The sequence below is a fragment of the Nothobranchius furzeri genome, chromosome 3 (assembly GCF_043380555.1).
Source record: "Nothobranchius furzeri strain GRZ-AD chromosome 3, NfurGRZ-RIMD1, whole genome shotgun sequence".
NCBI lineage: Eukaryota > Metazoa > Chordata > Actinopteri > Cyprinodontiformes > Nothobranchiidae > Nothobranchius > Nothobranchius furzeri.
Window position 1 is genome coordinate 3382652 of NC_091743.1, and position 14728 is coordinate 3397379.

Consider the following 14728-nt stretch of genomic DNA (forward strand, 5'->3'; position numbering starts at 1 on the left):
GGTCAGAGGGGCCGATGGCGCCTGTCAGTGCGCCCCAGGGCAGCTGTGGCTACATCGTAGCTCATCACCATCAGTGTGTGAATGGATGAATGATACACTGTAGTGTAAAGCGCTTTGGAGTCCTTACTCTGTATCATTTATTCATCTCTTAAATGCATGTGAAGCATGCTGACTGTGGACCTGAATTTGAATACTTATAAATAATAAATAAAAATACAAGATGAAATAAGCAGTTACTGTTCTGACTTCTATCCTCACATTAACATTTATCTCCTTTTAGACATCAGCAGGTGCCAGGATGACCCACCTGCTCAGCCTGATTTCAGGACAGTAATGGGGACAGAAGACAGCTTCCAGCCAAGTCGCTATGAAAGTCTGCTTGGGCTGAATACTCTGTTACTTTGGACTCTGCCTAGTTTCTCAGATGTTTTTACCAACAGGAAGTGTGTTTGACTCACCTTCTGGCTTTAGGAACGGGACATAAGCGGTCTGATTACCAGGAGATAAAACTCCAGATCAAAGTGGAGTGCATCAAATAAAGCAATGTTAACATAAATTCATTTTTTTTCAAGATGGCGCCAAGGTGCTCGGCTTGCCGTCTGCTCTCTCTACTTGTCTTGTTTTTCCTGTTTTTTAGCATTCTAGTGGATGGTGTCAACTCCATCCTGGTGTATGACAGACTCACCCTTTTAAAGCTTCGTTTACCGGTGGATCATGCAGTAACCAGAGCCAATACACATCAGAAACTGTTTCATCCACTGCTATCAGGTATTCCTGCTTACCTGTGGAGGCTGCCACGCCCATCCTGGCTTCGGAAAAGACGCCGAGGTAGGCGCGGGGGCCGCTGTGTCCGGGCGCGAGCTGCCATGGCGATTTCCCGGGGGTCTATCCAGACCTTGCCGGCTGCCCTGCTCCATTCTCCCCTCGTTGATTCTCCATCTGTGCCTTGGTTCATTTGCACAGAGGATGCAGCTCCAGCGCGTCGCCCCTTTTACCCGCGTCTATGGAGACGCGGAGTCAACCACGCAAACCTGCGCGCTTTCGCTGGACACCTTTCCGCCTCCACTTTGGATCTGCAGCTCTCTCCTGCTCCGGCTCGCGTTAAGCTTGCTCTGCTTAACGCCCGCTCCGTTGGAAATAGAACCGCTATCCTGAAGGATTATTTCTCTGATAAAGACCTGGACATTTTTTGTATTACGGAGTCCTGGATCCCTCCCGGTGAGTCCGCTCTGCTAACTGAACTTCTTCCTCCTGGGTGCTTGGTGCTGAACTCTCCCAGGCTTTCGGGCCGCGGGGGAGGATTGCTGACTATTTTCAAAGTGAATATCCCCTGCAAGATGGTACCCTTCACCACCATCAGCAATAGTTTTGAACTGATTACTTTCGAACTGGGTAATACCCATCCAGTCCTTTGTGTGCTTGTGTACCGCCCCCCTAAATTCAATAAGGACTTCATTGAAGAATGGTCAGAACTTTTGGCAGAAATAACATCAAAATACGAACGAGCCCTGATTATGGGTGATTTTAATGTTCATGTTTGCTGTCCTGCCAAGCCCCTTGTGAAAGATTTTACTGATACACTTGATTCTTTCGGTCTTAAGCAGGTTGTGTCGGTTCCTACCCATAACCAGTCTCATATTTTAGATTTAGTGATGTTTTATGGGATAAATGTTAATAATTTGTCTGTTGATGAAACTGCCATTTCTGATCATTTTCCAGTTTTGTTTGATTTTGATTGTCCGGTGAGCTTACGTAAAAGGCCTGTGGTGCTGCGCCAGACACGGGTTATTACCCCGGTTACAGCTGATAGATTCTGTGCTTCTTTCACTGAACTGCCGGCCTCCACACTATTTTACACCAATCCAGATGATGCTTTGCGTGTTTTTCACTCAGCCTGTCTCATGGTGATGGATATCGTTGCTCCTTTAAAGGTTAGACGCCCTAAGCCAAAATCTGACCCTTGGTTAAACTCTCACACACATGAACTCAGAAGATTATGCAGAAGGTGTGAACGCAGATGGAAGAAGGATAAACTATCCATTTCCCATGAACTTTTTAGAAATGCACTAGATGAGTATCAGAAAGCAGTCAGGAATTCTAGAAATAAATACTTTGCCAGCATTATTACTACCCATTCTGGGAACCAGAGGGTTTTATATAAAACGCTAAATGCAGTTTTGTCGAGTGATTACTCTCCTACAGTTGCAATCACAGATGATCTCTGCTCCCAATTTTTAAGTTTTTTCTTAGACAAAGTCTCCAATATTAGGAGTCTAATCATTTCCCCTGCAGATGTTCTGCTACCCGTATCAGTTTGTACCGGATGCTTTGACCATTTTGAGCCGATTACACTGCCTGCCCTGGAGAGATTAATATCTTCCATGAAGCCATCAGGATGTCCTGATGACATTGTACCAGCCAGACTCTTCCAGGAGGTTCTTCCAGTGGTAGCCCCTCATGTGCTCAATATTATTAACTCCAGCCTTGTTTCGGGAATTATACCCTCTGCTTTTAAACATGCCGTGCTTCAACCACTACTGAAAAAATCTGGCCTAGACCCAACTGACCTCAGGAACTTTCGCCCCATTTCAAAGCTCCCCTTCTTGTCAAAAGTGATGGAAAAGGCTGTTTATAACCAAATCATGCCCCATCTGAACAACTTTGGGGTCTTGGATAAATTTCAGTCTGGTTTTAGACAATATCACAGCACAGAATCCGCTCACATCAGGGTTTTTAATGATATTATTTTAGCCACTGATTCCGGTTCCCATGTTGCCCTGGTGATGTTGGACCTCTCAGCTGCATTTGACACGGTGGACCATGACATTTTATTGTCCCGCCTTGAGAATTTGGTCGGCATTAAGGGATCCGCGCTTGACTGGTTCTGCTCCTACTTTGACAACAGGTCTGTTAGAGTTAGAATGGACGACTGTTCTTCTCCCGCTGCTGCTCTTCCTTGGGGCGTTCCACAGGGGTCTATTCTCGGCCCTCTTTTATTTAGCATTTATATTATTCCACTGGGACTAATCTTCAGGAAGTTTAACATTAACTTTCATCTTTATGCGGACGACTGCCAGATTTATGTTCCATTGAAGGCTTTTACCTCCATCCAGCCGCTCCTTGATTGCCTGAGTGAGGTTAAAGACTGGCTGTCAGCAAATCTTTTGCTGCTGAATGATTTTAAGACCGAGTTTATTGTTTTTACTCCTAATGGCTCGTCTTCCTCCGCTCCTGATTTTTCTGCTCTTCCTTTTAAAATTAGTCAGACAATTGTTAATCTTGGAATTAAAATGGATGTGGCTCTAAAAATGGACTCTCACGTTAATCACATGGTTAAATCATGTTTATATCAGCTAAGACGTCTTTCCAAACTAAAACCCATTCTGAATCGGCGCCACCTCGAGACAACCATTCACGCTTTCATCACCTCAAGGTTGGACTACTCCAACGCAATTCTGTTTGGTATTTCAAAAGCTGCATTATCTCGCCTTCAGCTGATACAAAATACGACGGCAAGATTTCTGACCAATACTGGCCGTCGTCAGCACATCACTCCAATTTTAGCAAGACTTCACTGGCTTCCTGTGCACTACCGCATACGTTTTAAAATTTTATTGTTTGTTTTTAAGGCGCTGAATGGCTTAGCACCACCCTACATATCCGAGTTACTCACTCCTTATGTGCCAGGCAGGACTCTCCGTTCAGGTGACCTACACCTCCTACAGATTCCCCGTCAACGCTGCAAAACCCGTGGTGAACGAGCTTTTTCTGTCTGCGCTCCAAAACTTTGGAATGATCTCCCACTGAATATCAGAATCTCCTCCTCCATTGGGGTTTTTAAGTCCCACTTAAAGACTTATTTTTATTCTCTTGCTTTTACTACCTAGCTATTTTATCGATGGTTTATTTACACTGTTCTTTGACTGATTTTATTGACTTCTCATGGTTCTTTTTGTTCTGCTCTAGTTGTTTTATTCTTTTATATTATTCTTTTAACCTTATATGTTTTTACCCCTGTACAGCACTTTGGTCAGCTCACATGCTGTTTTTAAATGTGCTTTATCAAATAAATGGAATGGAATGAATGGAATAAAGGTGAGACATGTCAGCAAATCTGTTCAGCACATTCTGACAGACAGACCACCTTTCTTCTGTCATGTTGCTGTACAGGACACTTTTAGAGTTTTTTTCTTTTTAAAGATAAATGGTATTACATTTAAAGAGCAATACTTTCACATGATCATTTTCACACTCTTTCTGTATACCTGTATGTTGTTGTTTTTCAATAAAGAATGACAAATTATTTATGTTTATGGGGTTTTTTGCACACAAATATATATCTGTATAAAATATCTACAAATATCTACAAAGCTAATCTTTACATAACAAGTATGATTTGGTTTTGCAATATGACAGCCTCTAAGGTTTAATTTAGTAAGATTTTTAAACCAAGTAAAGTTAGTAAAGAACACATTTCTATTGGCTGCTAAGAAACTGTTGGACGTAAAATGGGCCTGTTGTAGAAACAACTTGGCATAAATGATTCATCCTTTTTTGTCTTAACCAAAGAAATTCCAGCAATTGAGCAAAAACATTTATTTATTTTTTTACATTGGATTTTATAAAATAACAGGACACAAAGTGTCGGTACAAAAGGGCCCAGAGAGCTGCAGAGTCAGTGGAACATTGGGTTGTGAAGGAAGAACAGAGCTGTCAACAGTGTGATGGCTACAGATAAATTACGTCATCAACACATTAGCTAGAACAGTCAGGGACATGTTTATCCTGTTTGCCTGAAAATAAATCTGTCCTAAAGGCCAAATTCAAAAGCAGCGAGACTCCCACCTGGAAGTCTTTCACTGCTTTTGGAGCTGGCCATTAAGACAATCGGCAATATTAGTTAAAAATATATCATTTCCCCTATTAGTGAAATGAACTCTGTCTGACAAAAATATCCCTGGACTGTCATGTCTGATGTGAGGATGCACACCAACGGCACCATTTAAGCTAGAAATAAAAGAAGCCATTACATTGTTGACGAACCTCCTGGCCTTCTCAATTTGAGCAGGTTTTACACCTGCCCTCCATCTACGCCTTTGGGTGATGGATGACATGATGATCATCATATGAGGGTGTAGAAGGTGAAGCCAGTGCAGGTCCTCCATCATGTTGACCAGCTTCACACTGCTGACCACCCCCATGTCATTGCCGCCACAGTGGATGAGAAGGACATCAGGAGCTGCTCTTCCTCGCAGGGAGTGGAAAAAGAAGGGGAGAAGGTCTTTCCACCTCAGTCCACCCCAACCGAACCGGGAGACACGGACGTCAGGGAGGCCAAGGTTGTCTCCGAGGGTCTCTGCAGCTCTCTGGGCACCACGCCTCACTCAGCTGTCACCGATGATCCAAATAGCTATGGAGAAACAATAACAGGTTTGGTCTAGCTGTTTAAAGTACAAAACCATACATGAAGTGGTCAAGACAGGTACTTGGTACTTACACTTGCTGCGTTGTGTAGCTGATGTTGGAGACACACAGGTTGCCATGGTGACCTTTTAACAGATCTAAGAAAAAAATGAAATAAAAGAATGAAACTTCAAAACTCCCAGACCTCATTTCATGATTGCTAATCAGCTATGGCTGATTTATTGTTTGGAACACAGTGAGTTACACTAATTCTAATATATTTTTATTTCTATTACACATACATACTTTTTAACTGTTATTTTCACATGAGTGTTATCAGGCTGTCTTGTTCTGGTTCTCATGATAATAATTCTGTTTCTTCCAGTAAGTTATCTTGTGCTTACTTCATCTGTATAATGTCTCTTTACTTTGGTGAATTGTACTGAGTCCAGAATAAAGGCTACTTGGCTGTACAAGATACAAACAAGTATTACGTTTTGGAAATATATGAAATGTATTTAGCCTGCTAATTTATCTCAAATACTAATAACTACCGTGTTTTCCGGACTATAAATCACACTTTTTTCATAGTCTGGCCGGTCCTGCTACTCCGGAGCGACTTATATAACAAAACATGTAGGCTACACCGCGCTGCTGCGGGCCGGCTCCGACCCAAGAATGAGTTCCCCTGTCCCGCTGGGAGGGTTTCAAACACCGCCATCCTCTGCTGGAGACCGTGGCGCGCTGCTGCGCCCGCGTTGTTTATTCTGTTATTGTTACCGGTACTTGTCTTGCAATGTGAAACGCTTGGTCTCAGATTTTGTAAGAAAATAATCAAATTTCCCCCCAAAATGCGACTTATAGTCCAGTGCGACTTATGTGTGTTTTTTTTTCTTCTTCATTATACATTTTATGGCTGGTGCGACTTATACTCCGGAGCGACTTATAGTCCGGAAAATACGGTACGTTAGAAATATTGAAAACTTGCTCAAAGCAAAAATATATTTTCATTAAGAAAATAACTTATAAACTTACCAGTTTTATACCTTTTTATTCACAGAAAGATAGTTTTCATGAAAAAGCGCCGCAAACCTCCACACAATCTCTGTGAGCTTCAGGTCGCTGGTGTTCCACAGAGTTGGCTCTGGTTGTAGCTAGGTAGCTACCTCCATTAGCTTAGCTCCCCCTCCGCGTTAGCTTTGGGTTAGCGTCAGGTTAGCTTGTAGCTAGTTCGACTGGGTGTCGTCATTTGATCCCAGCCTTACAGCCCCACCCTCACCCTCTTCCCTTTTGTGGAATTGTCTGGGCTTGATGGAACCTGTGACACAGTCAAAATGGCGGTGGTGGCCACCTCCCATTTTTCCTCAAAAACGTGTTATTGAAGTCTATGGAAACCCATTGTCCATATATATACATACATATATTTGTCGATGGTTTATCCATGTTTTTATGGGTTTGTAAATACTGTTATTGTTTATTGATTGATTACTTTATTGACTTTATTCTATACTATATTGACTAATTATTATTCCAAAAAGTATTTTCCTCTGTAAAAATGCTGCATGCTTGGGGATGCCATCAAGCTGAAGAAAGAGTCCTGTTGAGCCTTTTTGGCCTCTAGGACTCCAGAGGCAGCGGCTCGGGTGCTTGCAGAGGGAAAGGCGCAGATGTGGAAGGAATTTGCCGAGACCTTAGAGCAAGACTCCTATTTGGCTTTGAGAAAGTTTTTGTCCACCATCCGGCGCATCTGGAGGGGAAAGCAGTGTTTAACCAACACTGTTTACAGTTGGGATCATGTGCTGCTGACCTCAACTCGGGACGTCATTGATCGGGGGGCAGAGTACTTTGAGGACTTAATCCCACCCGCATGTCTTCCAGCGACAAAGCAGAGTCTGGGGTCTTTGGGCTGGGTGCTTCAATCTCTGCTGCTGAGGTCACTTACGTGGTCAAAAAGCTTCTCGGTGGCAAGGCTCTGTGGTTGGATAAGATCCTCCCGAATGAATGATGCACTGTTGTGTAGAGCGCTTTGGAGTCCTGTGACTCTGAAAGGCGCTATAAAAGTGTTGGTCATTTATCACTTATCATTTTGTCTCTTCTGTTCTCAGAACTGTTTGTCAGTGGCAGACATTAAAACCGCCTTTAGTGACTGTGCACCTAAGATCGGCAAGAGAGACTGTTTAGTCCAGCCTTGCACTGCTCTCACAGGGTAAGACTTCATTCTTGTCACACCTCTTTCACGCCGAGTGCAGAACAGTTGCAATTCCCACACAGCTCCTGCAAAGACTAGAAATCAGATAGTTAATTGTAGTCCTTTTCAATCACTTACGGGTTCCAAGTTGTCGTCTCTTACTACTTGCTTTAATGTGATTTTAAGAATACCAAGCTGAGCTGCAAATGCAACTCAGTACTGCCAGTCACTGGTTAGCTGGAGGGTGGGGACATTCATTGGCTTGGGTGCTACACGTGCTCCTATTATAACAGAAACCATTATTACCTGGCCCGAAGGTGCCTCTGAAGAGCTGCAGGACTGCTTTGAGTGAACAGACTGGGATGTTTTTATCTACCACGATTTAGAGCGGTTTACGACAAATGTCCTGGGTTACACCAACTTTTGCATGGACACTGCGGATAAACACATTCATATTTATCAGAATACGAAGCAGTGGATGACCAAAAAAGTGCAGTGCTTGCTCAGAGCAAGGAACATCATCATCAGGTCTGGTGATGCGGCGTTGTACAGCGTTGCCAGGGCCAACCCGAAGAGAGGCATCAGATAGGCCAAAGCTGTTTATAAGAGGAGGATTGAGGACAGCAGGTGTGGCAGGGGGTTCAGCATATTACAAACTATAGATCCAGTACCTCAGCTGAAGCCAGTGACACCACACTGGCAGAGGAGCTGAACCATTTTTTTGCCCGATTGGAGGCAGTGTCACAGGACATGGTGGCATCACACCTGTTAGCCCACAGCACTCACATCGTCACAGTGGAGGAGCATGAAGTGAGACGCACACTGAGGGCTGTGGAACCGAGGACAGCAGCAAGACCCGATGGCATCCCAGGAAGGGTGCTGCGGGCCTGCACAGACCTGGCCGGTGTCTATCCCCACTCTGGAAGATCAGCACAGCGCCCGCTGTCTCAGGAGGGCTAACGACATTATGAGGGACTCGTCTCATCTGGGTCATCCACACTTTGAACTGTTGCCCTCTGGGAGACATTTTAGGTCATTAAAAGCACGAACAGACTGAAAAACAGTTTCCATGCAAAAGCAATAAGCACATTAAATACAGTATAGATATGACTTTCATCATTATTCTTCTAAACTGTGTAATATCATGTGTCGTGCAATAATGCATGAATGGAATGAGGGTGTGAGTGCATTTGTGGTATGTGCTTTATTTATGTATTAATTTTTTTATTTGTATATGCACCATAGGAGATGGCACCACTCTTTAATTTAGTTGTACTTGTACAATGACAATAAAGGCATTCTATTCCAGGCCTACTGTAATTAAAAAACTTTAGTTTAAAATGTTTAATTATCTATAAATAATGTCTTGACAAATTACATTTCATTAAAACAGTTTTCATAAAAGCAGCGTCCCGTCAGGAGGCTCTTGGCCAAGTGGGCGGATATTAACGAGAAAACTGATGTAATGTTTGTGTTGATGCAGGGACGGAGTAAACGAAGGCATTGAGTGGATGGTGAAGTGTGTGGTGAGGAACCTTCACCGGCCTCCCAGACAGAAGGACATCACCTAAGACAAACCATCAGAGGACTTCCTCCCCTCTTCTCATCACTTTATGTGTCCCTTTACAACATTTAAGGAGGCCTTTGGAGCTGCTGATGTCATGCTGACACAAACAAATTAAGATTCCTCACCCAATTCTGTTTTGGGACAAGTAGCAGCACAGCCTAACGTTTTCATTGTGTTTGAGACTCTGTTGTGCATTATTGAGACTGATAGGCACCACACACACACACACACACACCCTTCAGAATGCCTGTTTAAAGGATACCCTTCATTGGAATTAGTTGGGTTAGTAGACCCACTTCTCCACATGTATGTAAAATTCATCCTAAATAATACCAAAAGATTTAATGTGATTTCAGACATACATTCACTTTGTGCTCCGCTTCACTCATCAGTCTGGTGGTTGAAGCTGAAGCAAGGCAGTCCTGTCTGTGTTTGGGTTGATTCTTGGATATTCAGTGTCCTGCCCAGTGGGGTGCCGTAGAAACAGGTGCAGCAGGAATGAATGGAGGACACGGTGTTCAAAGTATGTTGGGTTTATTGTTTTTAACAAGTATAATTTGCTGAGTCACAACTGATGGCTGGGTAACTGGTATTTACTTTAATTTAGATGATTATTGGAATAAAATCATCTCAAAGAGTCAAAGCTGTTGTTTTTGACTCATAATATCATTTTGTGCAGATTGACAGCAATTAGGATTATTTGCCTGAAATGCAGCACTTGAGCTGAAAGGAAGTTTTCTGAGGTTCCTTTGAGCACACCTGTAAAGACTGAGATGAGACCACATACAACTGATTATGAAATGAAAATAATTTCATTAAACGCAGAACCACATCTCACTTCCTGCCTGGCTCAGGTGACTTTAACTTCAGCAATCCTCATGCAGGGTCCAGACTCCAGGCGGAAACTTTCCGGAGCTCTGCATCCGGGTCCGCACCACATCACAGCCAGAGCCGGATTAAATAAATGGATTACACTAGGCAGTCTGCATCCCCCCCCCCCCCCCCCCCCCCCCCCCCGGGATGTTTATTTAATGAATTGAAATCTGAAACTTACCAAAGTTACTAATAAAAGTTCATTCACATTTTACATAGCCTAGTCTTTGGTTACAAATTGGTTGTTTGTATGTAAAACATTCTATCAGACAATTTTTGATATTAATAATTTATACGTCATTACACAGCTGTATTAAATGCTTATAAATTATCCTCATCCATTGGGAGTGTCATTGTCAAGGCAGTAGTACCAGTAAATAACCACTAGGTGTCATTAAACTATGTAAAATTAGCAAATTTGTTTACCTTATTTGCTCTGTTTACATTTAATTAAAAAGATTTTCTGCTGAATGCAATAGCTTACAACATTTATAAATGTTGACAAATCAAGCACATGATGGTGGAAAGACATTCAAGAATAAATAGATTATTTTGAATGGACTGAACAAAAACAAACTGTTGAACAAAGATTTCGATTCCTCCAGACCTGTATATTAAACAAAAGCAGTTCTGGATTACCTCTCAATCTGTGTGTTAATAAAACCAGGCTGAGAGGTCAGAGAAAGGTTTGTGTGTGTGTGTGTGATTTGACTCCTGATCTCCTAATGTCGGAAATAATGGATGTGCTTCACTACTCCGCTGTTTCTGATAAATATATGTTGTAGCTTTAGCCTTTTACTGACCTCTGTGGGGTTAGCCCAGAATGCAATAAAGATTCAGGGTAGACGCTGCGTCTGGGAAATGTTTATGGTTGGCTTAAGCAGACCGCTGGAGAAGACAAGGAAGCCTCGCCTCGCCCTGTCGATTGATGACCACCACAAGCCTGAAGAACACCAAGCAAGGGACGCTGGGAGGAGTCACAAGGCCGAGCAGAGTGCTTCCTGAAGCGGGAGTTGTCATGGAAATGAAGAGGATACAAGAAGGAGGGGGAAGTGAAGTAATAAAAAGGGGGGCCCAGGAGAGTTCTAGGCTCGGAGTTCTGGGGAAGTTCTGTACGAGTTTGGTGGAGCTCGGTGGTTTTTGTCTTACCCGCTGCGTCGGGGTGATTCTGTTTGGATTGATCTTTTTTCATCCTATTAAATAAAAACCTTGGTTTCTTATTGTAAGAAACTAAAAAGGATTCCATGCCTGGGGTCTCCGTTGGTGTCGTGTAACCGAAAAGGTGAGATGCTGGTTACTTGTTATCCCACTCCAAGAGGTTTAGGCCAGTCATTTTAGAGTCTTTAACCTGAGTAATACGTAAGCTGCAGGTGACTAAAAGATGTGTTTGGGTTTGAAACGAGTCTTCCTTTGAGCTGCAAGCAGTGTGTTTGCCAGGATCACAGTCTAGGTTAATGGTGATCGCTGATCAGCTCCTATAGTGTGCAGGCAGTTTTAGAGACTGGCTGAATATCACGCCCACGCATAAATAGAAATACAAGTCAACCCTGAGACGTAACGTCTGTTAAAGAGTCAGCTAGATTGGGAAGATGGCTTGTAACACAAACTATAGACACGCAGCTTAAATTATTACAGTATAAATTTAATACAATCTATAATCTTAAAAGAAAGTATTTTAATAAAATGAAAACGTTATCTTAAGTTTTGATCTAGCTTTATGCTCATTCAGGCTGTTATTGCCTCTGCTGAATCAGAAATTCTGTATGAATTTTCTGAGTGTGAACTTATTGTTTGTTATACTATTTGAACATTAATGAAATTATTTGAAAAATAATTAATAAAACCAGCAACACTTACCAAGGAAACCATTTAGCATTCTCCACTCCGGGATAATCTTCAGCCTTCCAGCATCACAGGCCTCAGTCACAGCAGAAACACGTCTAAAGAAACGTTCCTTGGTTAAGCTTCGGTTTACGTCTCTATATTTCCTCTGTGATGCAGAGAAATATCCAGTATTTTGAGAGGGATGGTTTAGTGCAAAGTACTCACGCATCCCGTCATCAGTTTGGTACCACTGCAGGATCAGATGGGTAGCTAGTTGTTAACACCCTTTCTGGGTCTAGAGGCTCCTGCTGTAAGACTATATTGGGCTCACTTCTGGCTGGCTGCTGTTCTTCCAGTTCATCCTTCTGTGACGGCGTTGATGTTGACGGCGTCGGCGCTACAGCGTCTTCCGCTGCATCTTCCACCGCGTCTTCGGGTCGTGTCTCCTCCGGGTCTTGCTCGGGCCCGGCCCCTGGCTCTGCTGACTCAAGCAGGTTCACAGCTGTCGGACGGGAGCTCGACAGAATTTCTGTAAAGCCCCCCGCTGTCTCTTCTTTTGTTCCTCTTCATTTATTTTTCTTTTTACGTTTTGCCGCACCTGAAAGCATCGTGAAAGTTAGCCTACTCAAAAACACCTGCTAGCTTTGTTGTGTCCCGCACTGACTCTGACCGCTTCTCTGACGTCCTTAATTGGGTGGCGTCCAAGTTGTAGGCTACAGTCATGGGCTGGCGTTAATGTGACGTAGCTAATGTAACAGTCTATGGTTGCGATAAATATTGTCACTATTTTTAGTTAATTAATTAATTATTGAAAATAATTGTAGATAGCAGTCCTATCCACAAAGACAATTGTACATTTTATTTTAATTGATTTATTTTTAATTTTGTCTCTCTGTCTTGGCTTTATCCAGCCAATCAGGCTCCAGGCACGTGCCTACTTTGCCTTTGCGTTTATCCCGCTCTGATCACAGTTGGTGTAAATGCTCTGATTGGACTCTGTGATTTCTCATCTATGCAAAACTAGACCGCATTTGTTCTGCATTCGGTGTGAATGAGGCTTCACAACCTCTCAGTAGCAGACGTATAGCAGCTGCTCTGGTTTTCCATGTAGTGTTTCTTAACCCTAGCCCTCAGTGCCCCACTCTCCTACAGGTTTTAGGTGTTTCCATGTTTCCACACATGATCTAAACAAATAAGTGATTAACAGGTTTTTGTAGCACATGACCTCCTCCATGAGAAGGCAAGGCAAATATAATATAAATCAGGTGGGCTGAAGCAGAGATATAGAAAACATGTAGGAATGGGTCATATGGCCTCAAATCTATAATCACATATTATTTTCTTCTGTATATTTGTGTCAAAAAGAACTTCTGAACGGTCTCGCATACCAGATGAATTGCAGCAGAACAAATACTTCTAAATATTATTGAATGCAATTTACAGAACATTTAATAATCAAAACCTATTTAAAAGAGCACAAACCTTCAGGTAGTTATGACTGATTCTTTAAACCACACATGTCAGACACGAGGCCTGCAAGAGCTTCAAGTGTCTTATAATAGGTCTATGCCGCTTCAAAGCACACATTGACTATAAACTACATTTCCCATAATGCATGGCGATCGTGTTCCCAGTGCAGTTGCAGTATTTCGCTGCTAGATCCAAATTTGTGTTTACTTAATTCAACAAGTGAAAATAACTATCCACAAATGATCCCCAAATGTCCAGGAAGAGAAAGATCGATGCAGAAGGAAGGCGTTTCAACAAAGATGTAACATCACCGCGTTGGACGAACTGAAAACACTCCTCTTACTCAGCGCCGAGTTTAATCTGTAATTTGCTGACTTTGAAGCCCAAAAATGGATTTGAACCGCTCAGTAATCTGCTGCTGACAGAAAGCACACCGACCTTCCAGACCGAGATGATTTAAGTCAGTATGACTCTATGGCTGCTGCAGTGTTTATCTTTCCTCACGGACACAACTGCATGGTCCCGCTGCTCAGATTCTCTATGTTCAGCAGCACAAACTTATGTGAGCAGCTGCTGTCTGTGATGGAGATGAACTAGACAACAGGAGTCTCACTGACGAACTCCTTCCTCAGCTCAGAGCCAACCCCAGAGATGCAGGAGTTTCAGGCTGGAACAGGCGAGCATCACAGTAAATTAGACCGGAGCAAACTGAGCTTGCATTATTTTGATTTGATGCACTTTTCTGCTCCAAAGCATGAAAGGTAATAGGTGAGATTGCATTTTCATTTAAGATAATTACTATTATTTATTTTTGTTGTTGGCCTGTGAAAAAAGATGTCACCTACTTTAAAACAGGAACTGGAAACATTACAGATAGAAGAAGAGAATAGAAATAATAGAAAATCCCTTTATTGTCCCTCAGTGGGGAAAGCTTGGTGTCCCAGCAGCAGTAACATTCATTACAGGAGAGTAAAAATAATGTAATAAAAGTAGCCGGGGTCTGAGCTTTCAACGCCGTCCAACGCCCCGGGGTGTATATTGCGAGGACGGCGGGTAAATTCACAACATAAGTCCACTGCCAGAGTCCGTAGCGGCAGATGTCGGCGCGGCCTTGGCATCACCTATGCCCAGCCCTAACTGTCTAAAGAAGGCGACCAGCCTTCCCTCCTGGCGCTGGAACACTAAACACCTGTTCAGCTATCTTCGTCGCCGGCAGCCCTACCCGGCTGCGAACGACCCCACCCCCCAAAGTCCGATGCCACAATGACAGGTCGACCACGCACACCTCTCAGTAGGTCTGTCACCCTTTTATCCTCCCTGGCCTCGTTATCCATAACGAGGACCAGCTGGTGTCCAATCACCACACCCTCGGAGCTCGGCAGCTTCCGTCTTCTGTCCATCAC

The 14728-nt window shown here is 43.1% G+C and overlaps 1 protein-coding gene across 2 annotated transcripts in view; it reads left to right on the forward strand.

Annotated features, from left to right (window-relative positions):
* arfrp1 (ADP-ribosylation factor related protein 1) overlaps positions 1 to 9795 on the forward strand; it is a 39333-nt gene extending 29538 nt beyond the window's left edge. The window contains exons 6-7 of one of the 2 annotated variants that reach the window (XM_054737204.2): positions 7509 to 7609; positions 9075 to 9795. In XM_054737204.2, the coding sequence (XP_054593179.2) occupies positions 7509 to 7609; positions 9075 to 9162 (189 nt within the window). In that variant the 3' untranslated portion in view covers positions 9163 to 9795. The remainder of the gene's footprint in view (positions 1 to 7508; positions 7610 to 9074) is intronic. The other variant, XM_054737206.2, reaches the window with a different exon arrangement.
* Positions 9796 to 14728: the final 4933 nt, after the last annotated feature.